The sequence below is a fragment of the Acanthopagrus latus genome, chromosome 6, assembly GCF_904848185.1.
Source record: "Acanthopagrus latus isolate v.2019 chromosome 6, fAcaLat1.1, whole genome shotgun sequence".
NCBI lineage: Eukaryota > Metazoa > Chordata > Actinopteri > Spariformes > Sparidae > Acanthopagrus > Acanthopagrus latus.
In genome coordinates this window covers 12,383,688-12,409,633 of record NC_051044.1, presented here as the reverse complement: position 1 = coordinate 12,409,633, position 25,946 = coordinate 12,383,688, and the positions used below count along the sequence as shown (strand labels likewise).

The 25,946-nt window shown below is 40.4% G+C and overlaps 2 protein-coding genes across 3 annotated transcripts in view; one reads left to right on the top strand and one right to left on the bottom strand.

Moving 5' to 3' along the window:
* poc1a (POC1 centriolar protein A) overlaps positions 1–12,312 on the bottom strand; it is a 38,945-nt gene extending 26,633 nt beyond the window's left edge. The window contains exons 1-7 of one of the 2 annotated variants that reach the window (XM_037101863.1): positions 12,031–12,312; positions 8,726–8,810; positions 8,399–8,570; positions 7,964–8,143; positions 7,637–7,744; positions 5,891–6,006; positions 4,074–4,207 (exon numbers count right to left, since the gene is read on the bottom strand). In XM_037101863.1, the coding sequence (XP_036957758.1) occupies positions 4,074–4,207; positions 5,891–6,006; positions 7,637–7,744; positions 7,964–8,143; positions 8,399–8,570; positions 8,726–8,810; positions 12,031–12,045 (810 nt within the window). In that variant the 5' untranslated portion in view covers positions 12,046–12,312. The remainder of the gene's footprint in view (positions 1–4,073; positions 4,208–5,890; positions 6,007–7,636; positions 7,745–7,963; positions 8,144–8,398; positions 8,571–8,725; positions 8,811–12,030) is intronic. The other variant, XM_037101862.1, reaches the window with a different exon arrangement.
* On the top strand, positions 9,995–10,935 carry b9d2 (B9 domain containing 2). Its single transcript, XM_037101864.1, has one exon. It carries the CDS (start codon positions 10,249–10,251, stop codon positions 10,774–10,776), a length of 528 nt encoding a protein of 175 aa, XP_036957759.1. The 5' UTR covers positions 9,995–10,248; the 3' UTR covers positions 10,777–10,935.
* Positions 12,313–25,946: the final 13,634 nt, after the last annotated feature.

The window sequence follows — 25,946 nt, the reverse complement described above, 5'->3', positions numbered from 1 at the left end:
GATTCTCAGATTAATCAATAATAAAAATGATATTTAGTCGCACCCATGAAAGAAAATGAAGCAATCTGTATGTAAATGGTGCTGTCTATGTGCTGTAGTGAGCCCATTCATTCATCTTCAAACCTCTCTATCTCTGAATTATATGAATAATTTAATCTTTTTCTTCTGACTAGCTGCAGCAAACGTGTAGGTGTTCATGTAAAATATGCAGAGAAGGTAAGCACCACATAATTGAACAAAATACAGAAAACAACAATAAAAATACACAAAGACACTTCAAAGGTTATATAAAAAATACAATGACAAAAGCTGGAGTATAAAGTGTTTCTTGCGTCTGTAGGTCGTAGCATTTAGGGAACTCTTAAACCACCTGAGAAAACAGAACAGAAGCTCCTGTGTGTGTGTGTGTGTGTGTGTGTGTGTGTGTGTGTGTGTGTGTGTGTGTGTGTGTGTGTGTGTGTGCGTGTGCCTGTGGGAGGGGGTGGATGTGTGGGACTGCAGCAGAGCAATCAATACAAGAAAGCGGAGACTCAGGTGGGGTGAGGTCACACATGGTCAGAGCCAAAAAGCATCACCTGGGGAAGTCAGGACTTTAACATGCTGTGTGTGCATGTGTATGAAACTAGAGTGCAGACAGACTTCCAGCTTCAAAAAAACTCAGAAAGCACTCCTTCTCTCATTCTTTTCTGTGCCTCACAGTGCAGAACGGGGTCAACGATTACAGCCTGAGACCTCTGACTGCGTTCAAAGAGAAGATGAAGGAGAGAACAAACAAAAGAAGGGAAAAGAAACGGACAGGGAGGCTACTGGGAGGGGAAAAAGGGAGCTGTGTCCTGTGGCTGGCACCCAGACAGGCTGGTTTGGGTGAGGAATGGTTTCCCAGAAGCACCTGAGAGAAGCAGACAGTGTCACTATGGCAACGCGACGGCCTGACAGACAGCATGTTCTGTCTCTGCTCTGACTAATGCCTGCTGCCAGGCTGGCACTTGCCATGGCCAGACAGACACGCACAGACACATACAGACACACACACATGTACACACGCACAGTGAGAGTCTGACAGGGCAATGAACCTAACTGGCAAAATGTATGTACTGATAAATGAACAGAGGTTGCAAAAGCCAGACAGGCTGCACATGGTGCTGTCGCTAAAGTTATGACTAACTAAAATTATTACATGCTCACACTGGCTATGATTTTTAACTGTTATATCTTTGACATGTACCTCCCAGAGCAGTTAAACATAATAAAACCTCATTTAAAAATAACAAAGAGCACTAGTATCAGATCGGTGCTCAGTATCAAGTTGGACAATTGAGTAACTACACACCTGGTCTTAGTACATGAAAATATGCCTTTTAATTGTAAAAATGAATATAGTGATCATTTTGGATAGATATTGGAATTGCAATACAGTTCATGACTAGTTATACTGATCATTCTTTGGTCATCATAATTTTATTTTTGTGTCTACTAGAAAAGGTTAATGTTTCAAAAACACATTACTTCTCTCGTAGTGCTGTCCATTGCTCCAGCACCTCTATTTATCCTCTTTCCAAAGACTCAGTTTTAGTGGCTGTCTCTTTAAGGCCACTCTTCCTGAAAAGCCCAGTATGCTCTGATTGGTCAGCTCTCACAGGCCTAAGCAAGTATTGATCACCATGTATCTGTATGTGACATCACAACCTTATTGAAGTCCTGACGGCTAGTTTAAAGACACAATGTCTTAAGAAAGGTCTGTGTGGAATGAGAAAGACTGATACTTTACTGAAACCTGCTTTATAATAAAAAAGAGTGAGAGGAAATCCCACTTTCTACAATATAGGACCATTAACTAACATTAGCTCCTGTAATATGTTGAAAGTCCATATTCAGGTATCAGCTTATGACAACAGTGGTTAATTTATGTGTTGTGCTCACAAGCTCCGCCACCTTTATTTAGGTTAAACATGCTCGGCAGTCGCCCCCTCTGACAGATGAAGGTAGAGTGGGAAGTTATTCAGCCTTAAAAACACTAGTCTGAAATTGTTCAAAACACAGGCTTTGTGAGCAGTTTGTGCGTGATATCCACAGGTTGGATGTGTGGAGTAGCTAATCAACTCCAGCACGGGTTTGCAAACTTTTATTAAAAAATCCTTAAAATACTTTTCCTTTTCTGTTGTCAGAAGCACTCCAGCATTTAATACAAAATGTCTAAACAAATAATGCTGTTGTTATCACTGCATTTTATGGGTATACTTCCAATTTAAGGGTTCTACAGGATCCAGGATCTCCTGGACACATTTCCTCACAAACAGTAAACTCAATATCCACCCTCTCTTCATCCTTCTCCAGTCATCCTCATTGATTGATTATTGGCCACGGCTTAAATCACAGATGATGAGCTCTGGCTCACAAAGATATTCTCTCCGTACCAGAGCACTACAAAAGAGGCAGTGTTCTTCTTCCTCGCCTTTGTTGGTGCATTGCTATATTTCTTACCAACAGTTGTATAGCATGAAACTATATGCAGGACTTTCAATCACAACACGTATATCCACTGTGTGTACATTAGCGTCCTAGTGCGCATTCACAAGATACAATAAAAGGGGGCCTGCTCTATAGCGCTCCTATTGGCCAAACAGACCACAGGGTATCTTTATCCAGCGTACAGCATGAAAATTACTTTTTAACCTCTAAAATCAAAATACACCTGACATTAAGTTCGATCCTATAACCAGCTTCAGCAGGAGTGCATTTAAGTATAAAAACATTTTTGAATCTCAGTACCCTAACCCTCTTATGAGGTCTTTAAAATTGACGTTCTGGGTCACACTGTAAAAGTCAGTTGTCAAACAGAGGAGCAGAGAGACATCAACCCCAATTAGGCTTATTCAACCCAACCAGGTATCGTTGCCTCCTGAGGAGGGATAAACAACACATTTAACAGATCCAACAGGAGAAACACTACCTCAGAGCCCTCGTGTGTTATCACATACAGTATATCACATAGGTCTGCACACATACACAGACGAACAAATGCAAGCTGACACATAAACATACATAAACCTACACACCCACACCGAACAGATGGGGGTCTCTCCCATCTCTTGCAATGCGACTGGAGAGACAATTAACACCCTGAGCGCTCCCAGCACCAACAGATTGGCGGAGTCACCACTGAGCCAAAAAGAACAACAACAGAAACGGAGACAGAGAGATGACAAATTTGGAAGTGTGAAGGGAGAAGGGGAAAAAGTGCTTTTTTTATGTCGACAAAGAGAGGATTCTTGGCAAGCTGTTGAAGAGAAGCACAGGTGACACAGACCAAAAAAAAGACAGAATGAGAGACAGGCATCGTGTACAGAGGGATAGATAAACAGACGGACCACATGTGGTACTGGCAAGCCACTGATTTCCACAACTAGCCAGCAAGCCAGTCCATCAGCTGTTCAAACAAACAGATACAGTCAGCGAGCTGTCCGGCCAACTAGTCCAGCTGGCCAAAATGTGAGTACATGAGATGTGAGAACAAACAGTAGAGGACGAGGGGGAAAAACTGGCATGATAATGAGGCTAAAACATCCCTAGAACACACAGAAGAGGAGGGCTTAAGTCGGAGAGAAAAGAAGGACGGCCGGAAACAGAGAGGAGGAGGAAGAGAAGAGGAGGAGGAGAGGAACCAGAGGAACGGAGGCTGAAACGCAGTTCTGTTTCCTTCCAACAACCATGAGACGAGTCATCGTGAGTGGGCTGCCTGCTCGCCTGGCAAGTCCTAAAATACACCACATGCGAAAAAAGCCATCATACGCACACACTCACGCATGTACACAATTCAGACAATCAAACATACACAAAGGAGATGTCAAACACACACACACACACACACACACACACACACACACACACACACACACTCAAGAACAGCAGAGCAGACTACAGACGTGACCTATCGTGATCACGACTAGGTAAAATGCAGTTAGGCCTGATTTGAACTGTATTCTGTGTGTGTGTGTGTGTGTGTGTGTGTGTGTGTGTGTGTGTGTGTGTGTGTGTGTGTGTGTGTGTGTGTGTGTGTGTGTGTGTGCACGTACCTGGTGTCCATGCAGTGTATACAGAAGCTTGCCCTCTACAAGGTCCAGTATCTTCATCGTGGAATCGCTGGACGCAGTGATGAGGAAATTACCAGCCGGATGGAAAGACAAGCTGTTCACTACTCCACTGTGGACTGCAAAACACACACACACACACACACACACACACACACACACACACACACACACACACACACACACAGAAAGATAAACATTACTATGATCACTTTCCTGAAGACAACTGCGATAACTATTATGCAATTTGAAGATATTCTTATCGAGGGGACGCTGCCACTCAAACTTTTTTGGAGAAAAGGACAACAAACTATAACTTGTGCTGAAACTATATTTTATACTCTTAAAATAATTTCATTTTCTCTCTATACTATAAGTCAAGGGACCAGGCCAGTTATGTGCGAGCACCTGAGGGGGCATTTAAGAGTTCACCATCTTGCTAAAGGACTTTTAAACAGGGCATATGCTTCCTAACACGGATGCCTTGATCCCACTGAAGTGTGCTGCAGCTGTACATCACAGTGCCACAGTTGCTGTGTAACTCCAGAGAAGTGTTACACCAGTTTTACATGAGCAGATAATGTCATTAAAGAAGAGTAACATTAAATATAGTAGCCTATGGCAACTAATCAAAACTTCCTCCGAGCCTGAATTTATACTACCATGTGGTGAGTGGGTTCCTGACTGAGACAAAATGAGGACAGCAGACATTTGACGAGCGACATGGTCCCTCTGCTGGCTGCAAGAGGCTATGATACATGTATGATAACATGAATACCTGATGAAGATGCCTAAAAGCTACATCTACTTACACTGAGAGCAGAGGGATGTATTTTTTTGCTACTGATCAAGGCTAACACCCAAATAAACGCAAAAACCCCTGGAATGAACCACTCAACACTGAAAGACTAAAAGAAAACTAAACAAACCACCAATTACCAAGAATCCTCAGCAGTAAACACACTTCATTTTAACCACAACTTCACACTAGACACTATTGGTAATTACCTACAGTATATGGAGAGAAGCAAGGTGTAAAGGAGAAGAAACGAGAGAATTGGAGTGGAGTGGAGAGGAGAGGAGAGGCTTTTATCTTCATGCCCCATCTGCTCAGACAGATGTGATTATCCATTATTAGATCTCACAACTCAAATCCATTTAAGAGAGCTGATTAGAACAATCAGGCTGACTGGCAGGCTGACGAAAGGCATCAACATTTGCTTTATTGTATATGCAGGAAATCATGAATCTTGATTACCACTTTAATTGTGAGCTTTAGAGCTTGATTTTATCATGGTGTTATTTCAGTGATTCGTCGTAGGGCTCGGTTCAATTTTTCACCATTTAAAGGTGATGCTTTGCTTGAGCTGTATTGCAGTTTGTTCAGCTTTGTTGTCCTCCATTTCTGCCTTCATGTAATTCTGTAAGCAACTTAACACCAAGGTCAGACTCCTTGTATGTGTACACATACTTGTCCAGTAAAGCTGTTTCTGATTATAAGCTCAAGATAATTGTATCCCAAACACAAACACTGGGCCTTGTGTTTTTCACTGTGTAAATCTGTAAACTCACCTGTGTGCTTTCAGTATTAAACATCTATTAATAAAACAGCTGTACGACATCAAGAACAGCTTAACTGCTTATCTGCAGCAAAAAATGCAGTCAGCTCTTCAGTAAATGTAAAAGTCTCTGTACGAAAGCCAGAATATGCAGCAATAGAAGTACAAATTGTTATTTTATTGATTCCATTGTCTTTAAATGACTACATTGTGAACTGAATACTTCATTTATATGGTCTATACCTTGGTAGTGCTGTAGCATCTTATGGGATCTGATGTCCCACACCTTGACAGAGTTGTCAGTGCTGGCTGCAGCGATGCATGTTCCGCTAGGATGGAAGTCCACTTGGTTTGCATAACTTGGGAGAGAGGAAGGAAAATGACAGTGGGGTCTTTGGTCAAGCTTTTACGGTACTTCAGCTTCATTATTACAGGTGATTAATTTAACTGACACAAAAACACTAAAATTTTACTATTAAACACCCACTAGAGATATTTTTCCTTGAATTATTTTTCCACATTTCAAAAATCTAAAACCACTCTTCATTTGTGGCTTTTAGTCAATGCTTTGGAGAAGTTAGTAATGAATGTGTAGGTGTTAAATTACAGCAATTTTGAGAGGGCACCCCGTTACAAAAACAGCCACTACTTTGGTTATTGTTGCTGCTATATTCATGTAAATAGTCTATTGTTCTAAAACAAAATAAAGTACACACAGTACATGATGCTCTAAATCAGTGAGACTCAACTTACAGCTTGTGGGCCAAAATTGGCCGGCAACATGGTGCCGGATGACCCCCTTCTAATTCACAATGAAAATAAAATGATTCATACCTGATTTTGGCCTGTTTAAATCGAATAGTAAATGTTCAATAGTGTCGCTTTGCTGACAGATATGCTAGTTGTGTACATTGGGTTAAATTAGCCTATTAGCAGAGAGAATTCTAATCTTTGCTTGAGGTTAGGCAGAAATGAGGATAGTTCTTGTGAAGGAATTTTTTATCTTTAATAAAAGGTAAAATGTCCAAGTCCCTTTGGGAGCTAGTTCACCTCAGCATCTCCTAAAGATGACTGGCAGCTGTCCTGATAACATCGTCTTTGTCTCCGGGGTAACCAAGGCCAATAGATATGATGTACTCAGCCTCAGACTCTTACAGACACTCAGTGTTCTATTAGATTGAGTTAAATGTAACCTGGGGATCACACGTGACTAATGATAACATAGTTTTGTGTTAAGATTTCAATACACAATAAAAATCCTCACATAAGTATGGATGAGTCTTAATAAAACTTATTTAGACACATAGTAAGTCTAACTCAAGGATGAATGCTCCCTGCTCAAGAGGTGGCCTTCAGAGCTACCTGTATGCCTATACCAATTCTCCTCAATCAAGCTTCAATAAATATGTCAGCTTAATACATCCAAGTCTCCTGAATCGCTGTCGGTAATGAGTTGACCAATTCCTTCAAAGTTCTGATCCCATAAACAAGTATTTCACATTAAAAGTCTTAAATATGCAATTTGTTTTGTCCCTGGTAGGAGCATTTATGTTAATGATTAATGTTTATGAATCAGTCTAACACTTGGTGCATGATAGAAGAGGTCCCAGCTCTGTTTAATGTTGTACAAACTCTTTCCAATCTAACCAAAGCATTCACAACCAAATTACAGTTGCAGCTGTGAAAATTCAGTAAAATGCCTGATTTGTCCATCAATTAAGTCAGTTACTTTAATGAGTTAAGTTATGAAGTCAGTTCATTAGAAAATAAAGAATTTCAAAGACAGATGAGTTATCGGCCTTTTAATAGTGTATCCTCACTCTAAATCCTCAATATTTATAAAACCACCAGAAGAAACACTAATATGGACAAAATGATGGATTCTGTCTATTCTCTCACTGCAGTTCTTTCTCCCACACACAATGGACACACATCAGACCATTTCTGACCCACGTTTTTACATGCATCACTCTGGCCCCAGGTTCTTACCCAGCATGTTCGTAGAAAGAATGAATACACTCTCTGCTATTCTTGTCCCACAGCTTTATAGTCTTATCATCACTAGACGATACAATCAAGCGATCGTCTGGAGAAAACCTGCAAAAGATGTTGTGGAAATTTGAGAGCCAAAACTGGTCATGATCTAGGTCTTGTGACATGCTTTTCTTGTGACTTTAGTTGTGGCATGCAATCATTAAAATTGTAAACAATTAAATTTTTATATGTAACAAAATGTAGAATATCTGCAGCAGCTAATGATATCCAATTGCAAAAATTGTATGTATGCATGTATGTTTGTGTGTGTGTGCATCGTACTTGGCACAGCGGACCCAGTTGATGTGCCGGTTGAGAGAGAATAGAAACTTTTGCCTGTGGACGGTCCAAACTTTGATGGTCTTGTCGTCAGAGGCTGTGACCAGACTCTGTCCATCACCAGAAAAGTTAACGCTGCGCACAGTGGCAGTGTGAGCCCTAAAAGCTGTTGACTCAGCCTTCCTGTGCACACAGACACACACAAAGACTAAGACAACACTCTACTTTAAAACAATAAAACAATCAAAAACCAGTGGGTGTTCAGAAATGTGTGCTTTTTTTTCTGTGCTGGCACAAGCAGGATGTTCACTGTTACTGTCTGGTTTTGTTGTTGTGAGTCAGCACCATTGTCCTTCATGATAGCTTTTTTTAGTAGAATACAATAGTAATGATAAAGCTGTACTAGAAAACAAAAAAAACAAATACTTAAAAACTTACATGCTCGGCACCCAGAGACGTACAGTCTTGTCTCTAGAGGCGGAGGCCACCAGGTGGCCGGACGGAGAAAACTGAACTGAAAGAACAGCATCTTTGTGTCCATCAAAACGATATGCTCTCATCTGAGGTTTCATGTTCCAGATCATCACACAGGAGTCCATAGAGCCTGTGGCTGAGAGAGAAAGGAGCACAGGTGAGCAGACTGAACACATAATGTGTATAGTTATAAAAAACATAAAGTAAAATAAAAGGTCAAAATGTGCAGCAAATGATTTGGCTATAAACAGACAAACACAAAGACACTGAGTAAAATGATGTAATAGTTACCTATCTGTTTCATGTTGCAGCTGAAGTCCACACTCGTCACATTGTCTCTGTGACCCTTGAAGTGTCTCTCTAAAGTTGGATCAGACTATACAGGGAACAAGAAGGACACAGGGACAGACATATTGTAGAGGCACTATTAAGACCCAAACTTGTTCAAAGTGTTTCTCAATAAACACAATGTAACAATCAAAGTTTTCAATTAGAAAAAAACAAACAAACAAACAAAAACATAATCCTGGAGACTTTAATACTCAGACACAGCTTCATCAGGATTAAGTGGGTGTGATTTGATTGGCCTGGCTACATAAGCAATCAACCCCATAATTCACATGGCTAAAAACAGATTGTAATTCTCTGCATTGAGTTTATACAGCTAACTGTGCTTTTTAATAATACAGCTGTAGTAGAGCTGAATGATAAGGTACAAAAAAAAAACATACTGCGATTATTCTGACAGATGCACTCTCATACATATCTGGCACACTATGAATAGAAATGAGTTACTGTTAATTCTATTAATAACACCTGTGCTTTACCTGTGACTATGGGCTTGGATTGTTATACTACTACTACTAATAATAATAATAATAATAATAATAATAATAATTATTATTATTATTATTAGAATAATAATAATAACAATAATATATATTTCTATAGCTCTTATTAAAAAAATAGAGTTGAAAACAACTAACAATGAATGATTAAAACCATTAAAACACAAAAGAAAAAAGTTTGAAAAGGCAATGGGTACATTCAAAAAGAGCAGTGCAGGAGTTAAGTGCAATGTCGAGAACCAAGTACAGCGTAATTCAAGGAAAAGATACACATAAAAACTGTAAACACCCTTATAAAATCTAATTCTAAACCCCTAAAAGACTAGTCTTCTGGGAAAGTCTGCCACAACAAAAGCAATGTGGACTGTGGCCGCTGGGTGGCGCTGTTTCTAGTTCATACACTATTCCCTCCTGTTTAAATCCAGTCAAAAACTAATAATTTCACCTTGATTTTAAGGCTAGATGTATATCAATTAATCAATAATTACTTATGAATATACATAATAAAACATGTGGACACATGTGATTTTGTATTCAGTCCACAGATGTTATTTTACAGACGACGCCAAACAAGGAAACATGTCAGCGGCAGTGTCATCCATTTACAAATTCCCCTGCGCTTAGCCTGTCAGGCAGTGCCTCCTAATACGTGCCGCCGCCAACTGTCTATATCAGTGATGTTAGATATGTTTCTGGTTCTCTCTTGGACAAACTAATGTGGGCACGCTTTGGCTTTGGGTTTCATATTCAAACATCCAGCATCTGTAGGGATCGTGACAGGAAGTGCCGCCTGAGAAGTCCAGCTCAGGGTTACAGCTGCCCTGGTCGCCACTGAGTTACCAAGGAGACGTGAGCTGTGGTGCTAGTCACCGTTAGCCGTTAAGCTAGCTAACCGTTAAACTCGGAGGAGGGGAGGAAAGAGGACCTCCTGAGCTGCATGTTTTTGTGTAAGAGGACATTTGTGACATGGCAGAGCTGCACATTATCGGCCAGATCGTTGGGGGCACTGGTTTTCCTCAAAACAGCCTCTTCTGCAAATGGGGAGTTCATACGGGAGGAGCATGGCGTCTCCTGTCTGGACTGAAGGAGGGTCAGACCCAAGTGGATATCCCTCAAGTAGGAGACATGGCGTACTGGAGTCACCCGATAGATCTGCACTACGCGACTAAAGGACTCCAAGGCTGGCCGAAGATTCATCTCCAAGTGTGGCATCAGGACTCTTTCGGTCGCTGCCAGTTGTACGGGTACGGCTACTGTCACGTCCCCTCCAGCCCTGGGCATCACCGGATAAGCTGTGTGACCTGGAGGCCGCTCGGCTCCTGGCAGGAGCAGTTGGCTCAAATGTTCGTCGGCGGAGGTCCCCAGCTCCGCAGCCCGGACCTCATATACAGCGGGGCGGACAGATACAGGCTGCACACCGAAGCCATGGGGACCGTGGAGCTGGAGCTAGGCGTTATCATGAGACACTTTGACAAATATGGCGTCGAGAGTTAACACTACGACATGAAAGGGACTATATAACTCCATCACGATTGTACAATGTGAAGGCTGAGGTCTGACTTGTTTTTAGATAAGTTTTTCACTTTTTTTCTATATTGCATTTGTCATTTTCTAATATACTAGTGTATGTAAATAAACCATCTTATTAACGAAGTTCGTTTCTTGTTGGTTTGTAAGTCCTCTCCATCCCCATTGTCAGCTGGATATTAACCAGATAATTCACATACATCATATCCCATTTATAATTTAATCCTGTGTTATTACCTGACCTGCAGTGAAAACCTTGACCAAGCCCCTTCCTTATGAGGTACTAAAACTAGTGAATGGGTCTAGCCACAAGGTATTGGGTGTATTTCCATCGTATATTTGAATTTTTACTTTGACCGTCCTTAACACACACAAAGGATGAACATACAGCAGCTGACTTGGCCAGCTTTGGATGTACAAACTAGGCTTAGATAAGGTTGCTGCAAGAATACAAAACAGCACTACAGCTGTTTATTTGATCCAAAACTGACAACAAACTGATCCAAGACACTGAAAGTATTTAACACGTTCTACAAAGATAATCAGCACTGGCAACATGATTCTGTGTGATGCAATTACATGGTTTTCAGTGCTATTCTATGAATTTACTTCTCCCTGAAAGTTTGCCACACACATTTCCTTTCACTTTTTAATCAATAAGCCAGATGTTTATTATTTGCTCAACCGTGAGCTTAGAAATAACATTCATCTTCTAATCAGTGATTTCATCTTATAACACTTCACATTTCAAAAGTGCCAGTTTTTAGTAATTTCACTCCATCCTACATCCTATAATAACTCTCAGTAATTTACTACAGTGAGATGAGGTGGTTACTTAAAACGCATTTGTCATAAATGATATGTCATAACTACATGCCATGTTTATCAAACATGTGTAAATGTATGGATTGCAATAAAAACATGGCAGTCCCAGTCTGACACTTCAATTCATTTGTGATATCTCAATTATTACAGATTCTTCCTCAAACTTAAAAACGTGCTTGAAACAACAACGACACATTAACCCAAGTAACATAAAACAGAGGTGACATTAGCCTGATTATATCGGGTTATCATATGAGTGTTAAAGTAATCATGGAGCGCTAATATCCACTTTCTACTTTTACTAGCGAGCGTGAAGCTAACGATACACTCAAGAAACCAACTTCAGCTAAGTAGTTTTAACGTTAACTAAGTGCCACACAGTTAGCTTAAACTTACCAGTACATACGACATCGTTCCTGATATCGAGGCGACTGTTTTGACGTGACAACAGCCGCTGTACTTTATTCTTTATGTCAGCGAGTGACACAAAACGATATTTCACTATTAGCTCGCCGGCTAACGCTAGCTTACTTCTAGCCGCTGGTTGCTGACAACAACAAAATTCAGTTTACGCGCCGCGATTGGGCGCTGAGCACCGGTCAGACTTCTTAAAGGGGAAGCTGTACCGTTTCTAGCTAAACATCCCTATCACATCCATCATATTGTGCCAGTATGTTATGTAAGAATGCTTTACAGGTGAGTAGACAAGAGTGAATTCTTTATATGATATTAATCCGTCCAGATATTCAAGTGGAAATATACGTTTTTAGAGTGTAGTGGCGCGCCATGACCACCAGGTGTCAGCAGAGTCGCAGAAATCTTCTCCAGCGTGGTTCTTGCAGTAACGCCACGGAAGTGAAACACCGTATAAGACATTTATGCATTAAACCTGCAAAGTAATGAGTGATTTCTGTCCTCCCAGGGAATTGTAATCTTCAGATTTGACATTGAAAGCGGTGAATGTGTCCTCTGAAACAGTGATTTTGAAACAACAGAGCATCTGTTTCTTTTTTCATGCTCTCTCTTCATGGAACGATTCAGTAACAAAATCACAACAAGGCCTGTTTTAGATCTTAACATTATTGTTTATGGTGCCTTATTAAAAGACACAAAGAGAGATCTAATGGTCAGTGCTTTGATAATCTTAGCAAAATCTTTTATTCACGAGGCCCACCCATCTTCCCACGCTAAATCCCATTTTTACATTAGGTCCCAGCAATAATAGCAGTTTAGATTTAGGTGATAACAAAGAGGTTTATGCAACATATACAAGTACAAAAGTATCATCAACACAAGGCTTCTGGTTCAGGTAATAATGGTGAACCAGGAGCTGATATTGTGCTTCAGTAAATTTGTGTAAATTTACAAATCACAAACCTATTGAAACACCTTCATTCCGAGGACTATTAGGCCCTTGGGCACTTATACACTTTTCCTGTTTGGCAATCCAGACCTGTGTGTCTCCTATGCAAATGTTCTGCATGTTTTAACCACCATTCAAGGGTTATCTAATTGAAAGGTCAATTCAGGAGGTGTGAAATGATTTGTTTTACACGATTCGGCAATAAGAGAAGACTAGGAATGTCATAATTCATGATACAATAAGTACAGACCATGCATGGCTATGTAACTGTTAAAAACTACGCAGAAAAACTCTGATTCAAGTACTTGAGTGTGGTATTTCAAGGGAAAGTCGACATTGTGCTTACCAATTCAATATCGACACAAACCCTTAATTCAACCAGATCCCCTGAGGGCCATTTTTAGCTGGACTGTTGCGACATTGCCACCAGCTCGTACCACATCCAACAACATCCCTTCCTCAACCCACAGTGGTGTTACAGTGTGACTGACTGTAATTATGCTGTTTTCATATTATTCTCACACCATGTAGTCATGTTTCTGTTCTAGGATGTGATCGCAAAAGCAGGCGGCACTTCACCAGGTAACTCAAAAGGCATCTGTCCAGGCTGCTGAGTCGAGGAATTTTTTTTTTTTTTTAAAATGTAGATAATTGCCAGGTGGTACGCATGAGGCCTTGAGCACAGTTTGTCAAAGGCATTTACAAAACCCACCAGTCTTGTTCAGATGTGAGCCCGAAGGTTTTTCCTTTTCAAAGAAATTTATTACTTTCACCCGTTTTCTTTTTCTTTTTTTTAAACAGTGTAAGTGTATAAGCATGTGAGTCAAGGATCACACTCCCTGTTTGTTTGCCTGAACCTGCTCGTTCATGTTCGGCCTAAGAGAATAGTCAATAATGTGACAGGCTGTGAATACTGATACGTAAGCAGGTAGAGCTTTTGGATAATGGAAACGCTTCTGCCAGCCTTGTGTCCTGTATGGAGACAAACCCATAGTTTTATATTCCGGTGAATGGTTACAGTAATACTACACTATATACTGCACACTGCACACGTTTCGATGCACCGCAGTAAGAGCATGCAATAGTACCCATCATCATTTTATTATTTGTTTTTAAATAATTCCTTGACGGGAACAGCTCATGCCTCTTGACAATTGTGTAAACACTTCCTGCTCATCTCCATTCCAGTAGCTAATGACTCCGAGCAGAAGGAAGGAGGAAAAGAAAAAATAAAAATGTACTGGAATGCGTTCAATAAGCAACTGGTCACAACAATCAGTAGCAATTAGATGGCTGTAAATAACACACCTAGGTGTTTTACACACACATTAGTGGCAAGCTGTCTGATAAACGTCGCGCCTATTGTCGATGGGAAGCAGGATATGCTTCACTGAAAATTAATCTGGGTTTCTTCTCAGTAAGACAGGATGTTTTTATTGTTTTCTGCTTTATCTAGAGGTGTCTTTGAGTCATTTACGGCTGCCGTTTCACCCTGGAAATGTCTCTAATCTTATCTCCCTCAATGTCAACTTTCACCAAGGATCCACGTGAGCGCCTGTGGATTGTAACCGTCACTGTATACAGTAGGTCTGTGGTTTGTCATGGTGCACAAAGTTCACATCAGTAAAGAGGAAGCTATGTGACGTCCATGTGGCCTGATCCATAACCCAAAGGCTGTAAGCAAGGTCAAACATACAACCTGTCTCTAACAAAAGACCCATATTTTACCACACATGGTTTAGAAAATGAGACCTTGTAGGTTCAAGTGAAGTGGGTGCATTCAGGATCTGTAGCTAATCGCTTTGCTCAGCTTTGACTTGAATAAATGTCCAAATCCAGCTGTACCGCTCTTTAGTTTGCTCACAAGACACAACTTAAAACGATTGGAGAGTTTGGTGCCGCTGGGAAGCTAATTTACCTCTTTATCTTTTATGTTTGACAGTTTTTCTAGCTGTTTCCATTTGCTTCCAGTAAGTTAGGCTTAGCGGAGCCACGCTATCTTTGTACTGAATGTTAGACCTATTTTTTTATTCTAAATTTTCTTTACTTGTCCCCTCCAGTCTAACGTGTTGTACCTTAGCGGCAGTATCTTACTGAATATCTATTTAGACCTACTTACTGACATTAGCTATAGCCTTGCTGGGCTCGGCTAGGCTATGTTTTTGCTGCTGGTTTGCAGTATGTTTGTATCTTAACACACAGATATGACATTTAGGCTAGCTTGTATCTTCTTTCATCAAACTCTCAGTGAGACAGCCAACAAGACCATTTACTAAAATGTCAGAGCTGTTCTTTGACAGTCTCGTTGATAACGTCTTATTCTCGTTCATTTAATTTTAATGTTTTGCATCTCATACACTGATAAATGACATAGCAACACAACGTAGTGGGGGCGGAGATCATAGGGGACATAATTACAGTACAGCACCACAAAATCCACTAGATCACCCATACTTATCTGTATTGGTAATAGTAGGGATGACCTGATGTTGACAAGGAACCAAGTTTTAAAATAATTTCTTATAGATAGTCTACGGATGTACAGTGCTGTTATCATTAAAAAAAAAAAAAAAGTAGTCCCACAGTCATTGTTTTTTTGTGTGTAAAGTGACCCAAAGGCAATTAAAATGAGCTACTCACCTCATGTAAGACATTTGAATTAATTTACGACTAAGTTAGGACATTCTGCAACTTGGATGAAAAAGTTGAATTGCCTCCTAACATGTTCCTCTCTGTCCCGTGATACTAAAAACGAGACACTGAAACCAAAAGTTCGGAATTTTTACAGCTGTGCGTCGCTGAGGTCATGTTTTTGTCTGGTAAATGAAAACGGTGTCAACAATTTATTGTGCAACAAAGTAATTAATGAGCCTCAGCCCACACCCTGTCATGCGGCCTGCGACAATGACGGCATTATGCAGCCTGTCACATTTTGAGTCACATGCACAACGAATTTCTTGGTTTTCAGTATTGTTTCGATCAATTTGGTTTCTTTTTGAAGAGAGTTACGTAATGTGACCTGAAGGGGATTTTTATGACATGCATTAGTTTTGTCAGAGAGACGTTCCCTCTTCCTTGTTTTCTAAAGACACACCTTTGCTGCCGCCTCATTTAGAGTCAAAACATGTTCCCCCATTGTCCGACGGATTAAAGGCATTAGTGTGATGCAACCCTACAATTCACACAAAGTATCCATGAAACACATATGTCACTCATGAATGAGAAAATGTGAAGATCGTCGGCCCACTGAACTGTTCACGATGGCGTACATGGATCTGCACCATTGGCCTGTTTCAACATGACACAACAGACAACGTAGTCAATAAGGATTATTATGTAATGTTTGCTCAACGCATGACCTTTGATGGCCTGACTGTACCTGTGGCTGGAGAGGCAAAACACACAATGTTACTTTAAAGGTTTGGTGACACAGAGTTGCTTTTAAGAAAAACTCTTTATTTTTAATTACAGTAGACTTAAAACAAAGCCTCTGCTGTTTCCACAGCTGGTGTTGTTTTTTTCCAGTTGCAACCAACAGTTTTGAGGAAGAACAGAAGAGAGGAGGTTCAGTCAACCTGAGCTTTTCTGCTCCCACATGTCTGATATGAGCCCTGACTTTTTCTCTTTTCTTTACACTGGATTGAATATAAGACAGCAACATTAGAAGAACCAAAGGAGCTTTTCTTATTTGTTTTTTAAAAATTTTTTATTTCATATGTTTCAATTAACCGGACAATATAAAAAATAAAAAGCACTTTTGAATGTTAGAACCAGTTGTCTGTAAGTGCTACAGACAGCTGCAGAATCCACAGCTCAGATATTAACAAGTCTAATTAATTTTACAAAAAGCGTTTTTTATACTACTACTTTATTTAACCTTTGTCAAACCAGGAAAAAGCCTCATTGAGATTAAAAATCCCCTTTTCAAGAGAGTGCTGGCCAAGACAGGCAGCACAGTCAAGACAAAAAAAACAAACATATAGCGATCACAATGAAGACAGAAAACAAATTGTCTTCATTTGAAACTATCAACATATTATATGGACATAAATCATCATTAAAGACATCCACAGCCAGATGTTCTTTATGCGCAAATCTTATTTTCAAATTGAAAAAGTGCTAACTCATCCTGTTTTAGGACTGCTACGGTAACTCTGACAAAATCAACAATGAATTTTGAATACAAGTAGAATACTGTAAAAAAAAAAATTGCTATATTCTGAATTCTACTCTATGATGCTGTGAATGTACAAATCATCAAGGGCTTTTATGGCACAGGTACTTATTTTTGGTCTGTGAATTGAATCTTTTTGACTTGAATGGCACGCAAACATTATTAATTTAGTGAATAGTCAAGTTTTGAGATGAATTTGCAAAACATGAATTTTGGCTTCACTGATCACAGAAAAAACACACGGCTGAGTCGGCTCTTCCTGCTGCAGACTTTACACTTGTCCCTCCGATGATTTCTGTGAGGGTATGCACGAAAACGTTGCATTTTCATATCACATTCGTGTATTGGCCCTCGAACGACTGTGAACTGTGACGCGAGCAATGCCTTTCAAGATAACCACGCGCAGACGCCTATTGCACTCTTGGATAAATTGTAAAACTGAAGTCATTGTGCAAAATGCCAGTCGTGCAACTGCTGTCCTGCCACCCTTAACCTCGTTCATGAGCGAGGCCTGACAAACTTTTTACCTGCATGATGTCGTAACACGTTGGCACAGAGGCACACAAAGCCATACGACCGTACGAAGACTTGATACCCTCTTACCCAGAGAGTTATCACAGAGCCATTTAACCTACCACACAGTGCACTATGATATGTCCTCTGAGGGCAGTTTCCAGCATTTTCATTGATCATGAAATCGAATTCACAAATGCCCACTAATGCTCTTCTTACCCCGGGGTTATAACGGTGTTAATATTGCGTGACAGATTTGTTTGATGGAACGCCTTGTTATCAGCAGCCTGGAAGAATGGTGTGTTGCTTGGCCCGCTGGGAGGAAAAGGAAGACTCCAGCTGCATGCCTTTGTTGTCACGCACATACAAACTACAAACACAGCAGTACAGGCCCCAGCAATTAAACAGGCAACCAAACGCACAGCTCGTCTAGGAACCAGTTTAGACAGATTGTAGAGTTCCAAGTAAAAATAAAAGTTTAATTACGTTCTCCAAATTCCATTAATTTTCTAAATGTCCTTTAAGGGTTGGTACGTGTTCAGGTATCTCCCAGGCTCGTGTTTGCCATAACAGACTGAGAAGGAAGAGGGAAGTTAAGCAGTGACAACAAAAACATAAAGTTACTGGCAGTCTGCTACGGCAGCCTGTCCGGCAGCCACGCTGACATTTACTGGATGTTACCTTTACACATAATTGTTCCCGGTGTGGCTTCAGGTGGGTGTGGGCAAAGTCTGACTTTACAGGGTGAAGGTTGAAGCAGGCAACACAAAACAAACACAGAACACACAAGAATACTACTGGGGAAAAAAAGCAAAGAATTAACCTTGAGCAACTGAAGTATCCTCGGCCTCTTCTAGACATAAGCGTAAACATTAATTTTCTCGACCTTCAGTCATTAACGAATATGCTCTCGCGCTGTTTTACCCCAATGATCCGTGCCATGGCCTTGTCGGCGTCTCTAGCCAAGGGCAGGGGGACATGGAAAGGCCGTGAAGGGGGGAGGAATGTTCAGCTGGCGAGCCTGGACACCGGCCAGTCACGTCTGTGTCCGTGAGAGCATCCAAAGGCCAGTGTTATCCACCGCAGTCAATACTCAGATACACTGAGTTACAGACCTGTAAATGCTTCATATAATGGGTCTTTCATTTCTGTAGAATTCCTTGATAATTTCCAAGAAGAATACCTGAGAGAACTAGAAAGTACAGACGATTTCTAATGGGTGCAGTTATTGTGCAGGGTTGTTTAGTTTTGTCAACATGCAAGCACAGAACTAGACATACATGGGGATTTATGTTTCAACATATAAACAAATAATGCATGAATATTTACCTTGGTTTAAATTGAGCTGTTTTATCATTTCCCTGTATGAAAGTACAAATATGTTTCTGCAAATTTGTAGAATCCTTTCCTTACCCTAACAAAGTGTCTTTTGTGCCCAAACCTAAGAATTAGCACAGTGCGACCACAACAACAAGGTAAGGTTGCCACTCATTGCCAGCTGTTATTCTAGTGACTCAAAGGACATACCCAGGAAACTGCGCTCAGCATGACTGAACAATTCGTCTTTAAAATGATGGACTCCAGAGACGACAGTGGTTTTATTCATCCTATTCTGCAAGCTCTTGAGGTGGCTTTTAAAATGGATAACCCTTTCTTCCAAAAAACTGTATACACTATAGCAGCTATCCCTTAAAGATGGATTTTTGAGTCTTGTTCCCAACTTGTCAAATGCTGGCTCATTGGGATTGAAGGTCGGGTCGGTTCTCATCCGAAACCAGAAAATCCAAAGCATCAGTACTTGACGAGTCGGGGAATGAGATTCAGAAATCAACTATCTTACCAACAGCAGCTCTCACACAGCGAACTGCGCAGTGAGAGCATGTATGAGGCAGCTATTCGTTCCTCATTCCTCCGACCATCAGGTCAGGGTGGGGACTGTTTCGCAGCCCTAGAGTTTCATTCTTGTCTGACCTTGAGATCCAGTAAGCCAAAGAGGAAGCGTCTTTGATCATTAAAACGCTCACAGTGAATAAACACAGGTTGTGAATGGAGTTCCCTGTATAGAGGTCCGTAGTATTTCCTTAAAAGGTGAGCCAACAAAACAGATAAGATAAGGAACATAAGGTATGGTAGATCGACAGGCTCTTTTCACTGAGAGAGTTTATTATTGAGCAACTCAAACAGCCACACAAGGCAGAATGACTGTAACATGAATGTTGTCCTTGATGGATGATTTTTCAAGTTGACGGCCCATCGCTGTTGTAAATCCATTGTCTGCACATAACAGTAGCAAGAAAATAACGCTTAGGTTCACCCAACCAGTTGTACCTGCGTCAAACTCTTGAGGAATTTCCATAGAATGCCAGCGCACATCTTTCTGGTGACTTGAAGCGAGACGGGAAGTCTTAATTATGGTTCTCTGGGGATTTTTTTTTTTTGTCATTTGCTGCCACTGTGTTGCAATACCAGATGTGTATCTTGTGATCATTTTCCACCTCAACAGAAATCATTGTGCAATAAGCAGTGTAATAGCCACTTGTCCTCGGTGGTCAGTATCAGCACAAGTATCTGCTTTCTGAGATTAGGCAGTGCAGCCAGGAATAACAGATTTAGTACATTATATCATGTTGACTGTCTGGGGGATGAATATCATGTTTTGTTGATAACAGAAAGAAATATGCCAAGATACTTTGTCAGACATCCATCCATGTTTAAACTTATACCGTCACTGCAGACAGATAAACCAAAGATCGTATGTAAACTAGGAGTGTAACAATGTTTTGGCTCTCTTTGAGAAACTTGTGCTTGATTATGGTTTTGTTTGTCTGTGTTTGTACTCCAAACCACAACGTTGTGGTCAAGAGTAAATAAAATAAAAAAGAGAACTGGAATGATCAAGTGCGACTCAAAATCATCTGTGTTAAATCATTAGATTTGCTGCCTTCCTATTTGTGATATATTCTATAGATTGTTTGGTTCTGGTTTGTGCTGCATAAAGGAGGCAAGTTGCTGTATTATATACTGGAGGTGAATGGGCCTCCATTGTCTTGACGCTGTGCATGTCATCATAATGAGCCTATTTGCTCTTCGTGTGCAATGTAGTAAAAATGCAGTTTGTACTGTACATACAATGTGACAGAATATACAGTATAATTACTAATAGACAGTATTCATATTAATTCTATTTGCATCCCAGCAATGACTCACATCTTTCCAGATGCGAGCGTTTGCACGTAATTCATGCCGCCACATGTACTCTTCACCTTTCAGATGAGCTGACACAGTCACATGGTCACATTCCTGGAGGCCCCAAGGACCTGCAGCGATCTGGACCCTGATGAGCAGATAATGAGGTCAGTGTCGCCGACAACCAAAAGCATGAAACTGGATAAGAAGGCCATTCATGTTTCAATAACTATTTTCAGTATGCTATGTGCATTAGCAAGTGTTTTATTGAGATAGAAGTCAAGGGGGTTTTTTTGGAATCGTGGAAAGCAGAAACGAGACCAGGTCTTGTGCATCACTTTTTTTATTTGAGTCGACGTTGTTATGTCTGCCTCCCTGGACAACACCTTCCTCTGCTTTTTTTTTTTTTATAAAACAAAATAAAAAAAAACAAAAAACAGCTATTCTTAAACAACGCATAGCAAAGGACGTTGACCCCAATAAAATAAAACACTTATCTGTTCTGACTCTTTGAAGGCCGGCACAACACAGAGAGGATTAAATGATCGAGGTTCATGGACGATGACGCCGCACTTCTAATAATAAGGGATGTATTGTCTTCAAAACGCAGCTGCAACACGGGCACCTCCCTGAAAACACTGAGGAATGTTTAAAACTTTGAAATGTAATGCCTTTTCTAATCAGTTTCACCAGACAGCCGCAAATACTCATGATGACAAGGATACAGACAAAGACTCTGTACAAACCGCTGCATGCGTGTCGTGTGCAGCTGCATATGTTTGTGAAATACGTCGGCTCTGGCTATTAACGGGCTATTTTTTTTCTAGTCCTTACACACCCTGCTTTCTATGTAATGAGGAAGTGACCTTTCTCAGCGAGATGGAGGCCCAGCAGACAAAGGCGTCAATCAGCTGAGATGTCTGGTTGACTTCTTAGTAGCCAGGGGCCTGATCACACCTGCAACCCGGAAAGAATGACAGAGATTGAGCGCAGGCTGCCTTTTAAAGCTGTCCGACCGGAGCATGACAAGCTTTTTGCAAGATTTTCCTTAAGCTGTTTCCTTAAGCATTGTTTCTGATGTGATGTAGGTAAAATACACAAAGCCACGTTGTTCTGCTATATCAATCTCTGTCTTTTTGACTGCAGGCGATGTGAACTGGCATCCAAAGCGTCATTCTAAAAAAAGGTTGGTGGCCACCAGGGGAAAAAATGTCACACGCTATTTTCCAGGACTTTACAAACAATTCAAAAGTCTAGAATTATAACTTAAACGTTCTAAAGGCTTCAATGTGTAAATCAGTGGCCAGGAAATGTTTGTGCTTTTTCAATCAATGGCAATCAACTATGTAGTAACTGTAGCGTCGCCTGCTAACGAAACATCCAAAAGGCCAAACAAGATATTAAAAGTTTACTGCCGGTCCTTTGTAAATGTAGGTATAACTTTTTTTTTTTAATGTGAGGAATTGTGTTATTGCAGCAGTGAGTCCTAAAACCTGAAAATACGTTAGCATTTTAGCACTTCTGGCTCCCTTGTCTTGAGGTCAGTCGGTCTTCTGATAGATGCCTGATCTATGACATGACGTACGTCAGTTAACACCCGACTTAACTGTGTCTTTTGTTTTGTTTTGTTTTGTACAGAGGTTAACGTGGATAGTAAACATCATCATCACCGGGAGACTCATCTGCTCACTTGTGCATATTTAGGCTTCAGTTTCCAATAATCTTATATCCAACTTTCCAACTTGCAGATTGATCAATTTATAGTTAAGCGTGTGAGAAATCCCAGAGGCTTTTTGTGGAGGAAACCAGGGGTTCTGCTGACCACTTAGCTTACAGTAATGCACCAAGACAGGTATAGGCCTTCCTTCATATCAAACACAGGTATACTCTGCATAAGAACTGGTTTGTGTAGTGCTGAGCTCATCAGATAAAAGTTGCATTTTCGGCTACAACTATGCTCATTTTGAACTTTGGAGAAACTGGTGAAACCGGCTCTTACCGGGTTCCTACCCTGCTCTCGAAACAATTAAACAGAAACCTTTGGCATCTCCAGAAACGTTAACTGAATTCATTTAGCTTTGAAACAGATCCTTGATACTCCTTACAATCAGGACGGATGTCCTTTTGAGTGAATGGCTGCCCGGGGTTCTCATTGTGGGTTTCCATGCAGATAAGCTGAATCATTTCAGTGTGAGTGAAGTATTTTGACTCTTTCAACCTCCGCTGTGGGCCGGCCGAAAGTTTCATTCGCTCCTTGCATTTGTCCACTGCTGATAGTTTGGCAGCCGTGCAGGAATCAGTTGTCATGGAAATGGTGGATAAGGGGGGCAGCACATGCAGCAACACGGTGGGGTCAAGGAGATGACAGGAAAACAACTCTCCCCCTCGCTCGGTCCTGAAAATAGTGTTTCCAGTAGAGAATGATGTGCATTTTTCTTTTCTATAATGTATTTTCAGGTGTAAATGTTGCAGAATGTGCCAAATCAATTTACAGCAGTCTTGTGTTAAAAAACAGTTATGGGAATGAAATGTATTACAGTAGAACATAAATGTGAAAAATGGAGCGTAAATACATCAAGTTTTGGTGTTGGTGGTGTAGTCAATGCATGTGACTACCAGAACCTTCTAAACTCGAAACGTGCGCAGTCGCACACGTGGGTTTATTTTTGTGTGTGTGTGTGTGTGTGTGTGGTGGGTGGGGGGTTGATATGAGTCACATAGTTGAGAGTATAAAAATAGAGGGAGAGTCAATTAGCCAGATGCTACGAGCAGCTTTTGAAGAGTACAGGCCCGACAGCATAGAGAAATACAGAACCAGTGCACCTGTGTAAAGTACACACACACTTCAAGTTCTCGAGTGTAATTTGGAATTCAGCGGTTTTCATCACCGCTCGGACAAGTTTTTGTCTGACATACATAGTCATTCGCCTCCTGATGTGCAACATGTTGCGGTTTGCCGCCAGCGGAATGTACTTTCCTACACAAAATTTGAAATCATGCTTTTTTTGTGCCTACAACTCGAGGAAAACTCCAGTGACAAAATACCCAACGCTGTATTTCACCTTAAAGAGCTGATTTGGCCATTATAAACATAATAAAATCACACATCACAAATCACATTATAAAATCTCTCTCCATCTTGGTTCATCCTCTGAACACTTTATTGCACCACCATGTGTGTTCAGACATTCCCAGGTGGACACAGAAGAAGCGTGGATTTTCTCCAAGAGAGCACATTTGCAGCTTTTTTTCCCCCAACATGATATCAGTGCTGCTTCTAACAAGCATCTTTTTTATCACCTCTTTTTATAAAAGCTTCTGTACCTGAAGAGTCAGTATGAAAACAAAGAAATCAAAACATTATGAGCAGGTGATACATGACAATTGTGTGCTTATGCAGTCATATCAATTGAATTTAAACATATCTCATGAATAGCATAGAAACAAGTAAAAAGGGGAAGTGTCTTTATTTACACAATTGATTTGTGTAACAGTTAAAACTGTTTCTCACTTCCATTTTCAGACTAATCCTGCCTCTTATGAGGCAACAGTGGCTTTTACAATGCCTAAACCATTGAGAAACTGACTGTGATTGTATTCATGATTTCTCACATGTTATCCACCAGGTTTAAATCAAAGTATCTCTGCATAAGCTAAAAGTGATATCCAGATAAGATAAAGCGCAGCCTGTGTGTACGTGAGGCTGAGGCAGTTTCCTGTCAGATCTTCGACCACAGCGAACACGAGCCACCTGTGTGATGCGCTTATGTGGATCTTGGGGATTGGCGCTTACATGTTCCAGCCATTGTGACCTCTTTTTCATTTAGTGAATCCGAGTCCCTCCAAGTCTGAAAACAATATTCATGTAATATCCGTCTGGTTTACAGGTCAGTGGGTTAGTAGGTCCCCCTCAGACACACAGATTTTACTTGATAAAAAAGGCACAATCGGTTATTCTATTGCCCTCGAAGAACTCTATTGTGCTTTCAGTAACTGTAAATTCCACAAATCTGCATTTGCCCTGGATTCTTATATTTATGTTTTTTTAATTTTTTTTGTCTCCCTGAGAATAAAGCAGGAAATCCTCTGTATAATTTTAATTTGTTCAAATAGGGACCCCTTTCATTCTAACCTTAAAGCTATCAGGACATAGTATTACACAAGACAAATACACAAAGAAGCTCATTTAATTTTCATCAATGCCTGAAAGTCCTTCAGCAAAGTGAACATCACATGGATTCACAGATGATTTGTTTCTACATTTAATAGCAGTATTGTCTCTCCCAGGTGTTCATCAGTACCAAACAAAACAACCTTTTGTCAATGTCCTACATCTCCCACTACCACAAGTAGGCCAGTGGATCAAAATCATTTGGTTACTCGCACAGTCAGTCAGGCAAAGATTTTCTGATACCGATCCAGACAAATTGTTGTGACCTATTTTTCTAGCCTTTCAAGACCACTCTGTAAATATTGTGGTGTCAGAAGCACATGACTTCAAGTCACTAATCCTCCTATCGACAACAAATCTATAGAGTATCAGTGAACCTAGGTCACTCAATGAAAATAATTTGCTCTACCGTAGCATCATCAGCCCATTTTCTTAAGAAAACAAACTTACGTCAACAGTACGTACAGAATTGTATTCACATTTTCTTGCCTTAAAGACTTTAAAACTGTGCGGAATAAAAGGCAGTGTGTATAGTAGGGCAAAACTAAAGGCAAAAAGTATTTTGACTAACACCTTGATTGTTAGGGATCAGAATCAGTGGTTATGGCCATTTTTGCTCTTCATTTTTACAGAAAAAACAAACATTAAAATTAGGTCACTTTTTGGAAACACTGTATTAAACAAGCTCCCTTCTTCCTAACATGTAGAAATATTATTTTTAAGACAGGGAACCCCTGCAGCATTACCATACTTCAATTATAATGGTATGTTGTTACAATTTCAGTGATATTTCTATCATTAATGTGTATTGCAAGTAACTGTTTTATTCATGGTTCTTCATTTAATCAGCAGATATACACTTTGCTTTATTAAAACCCAAGAAAGAAATGCCAGAGAAACAAACA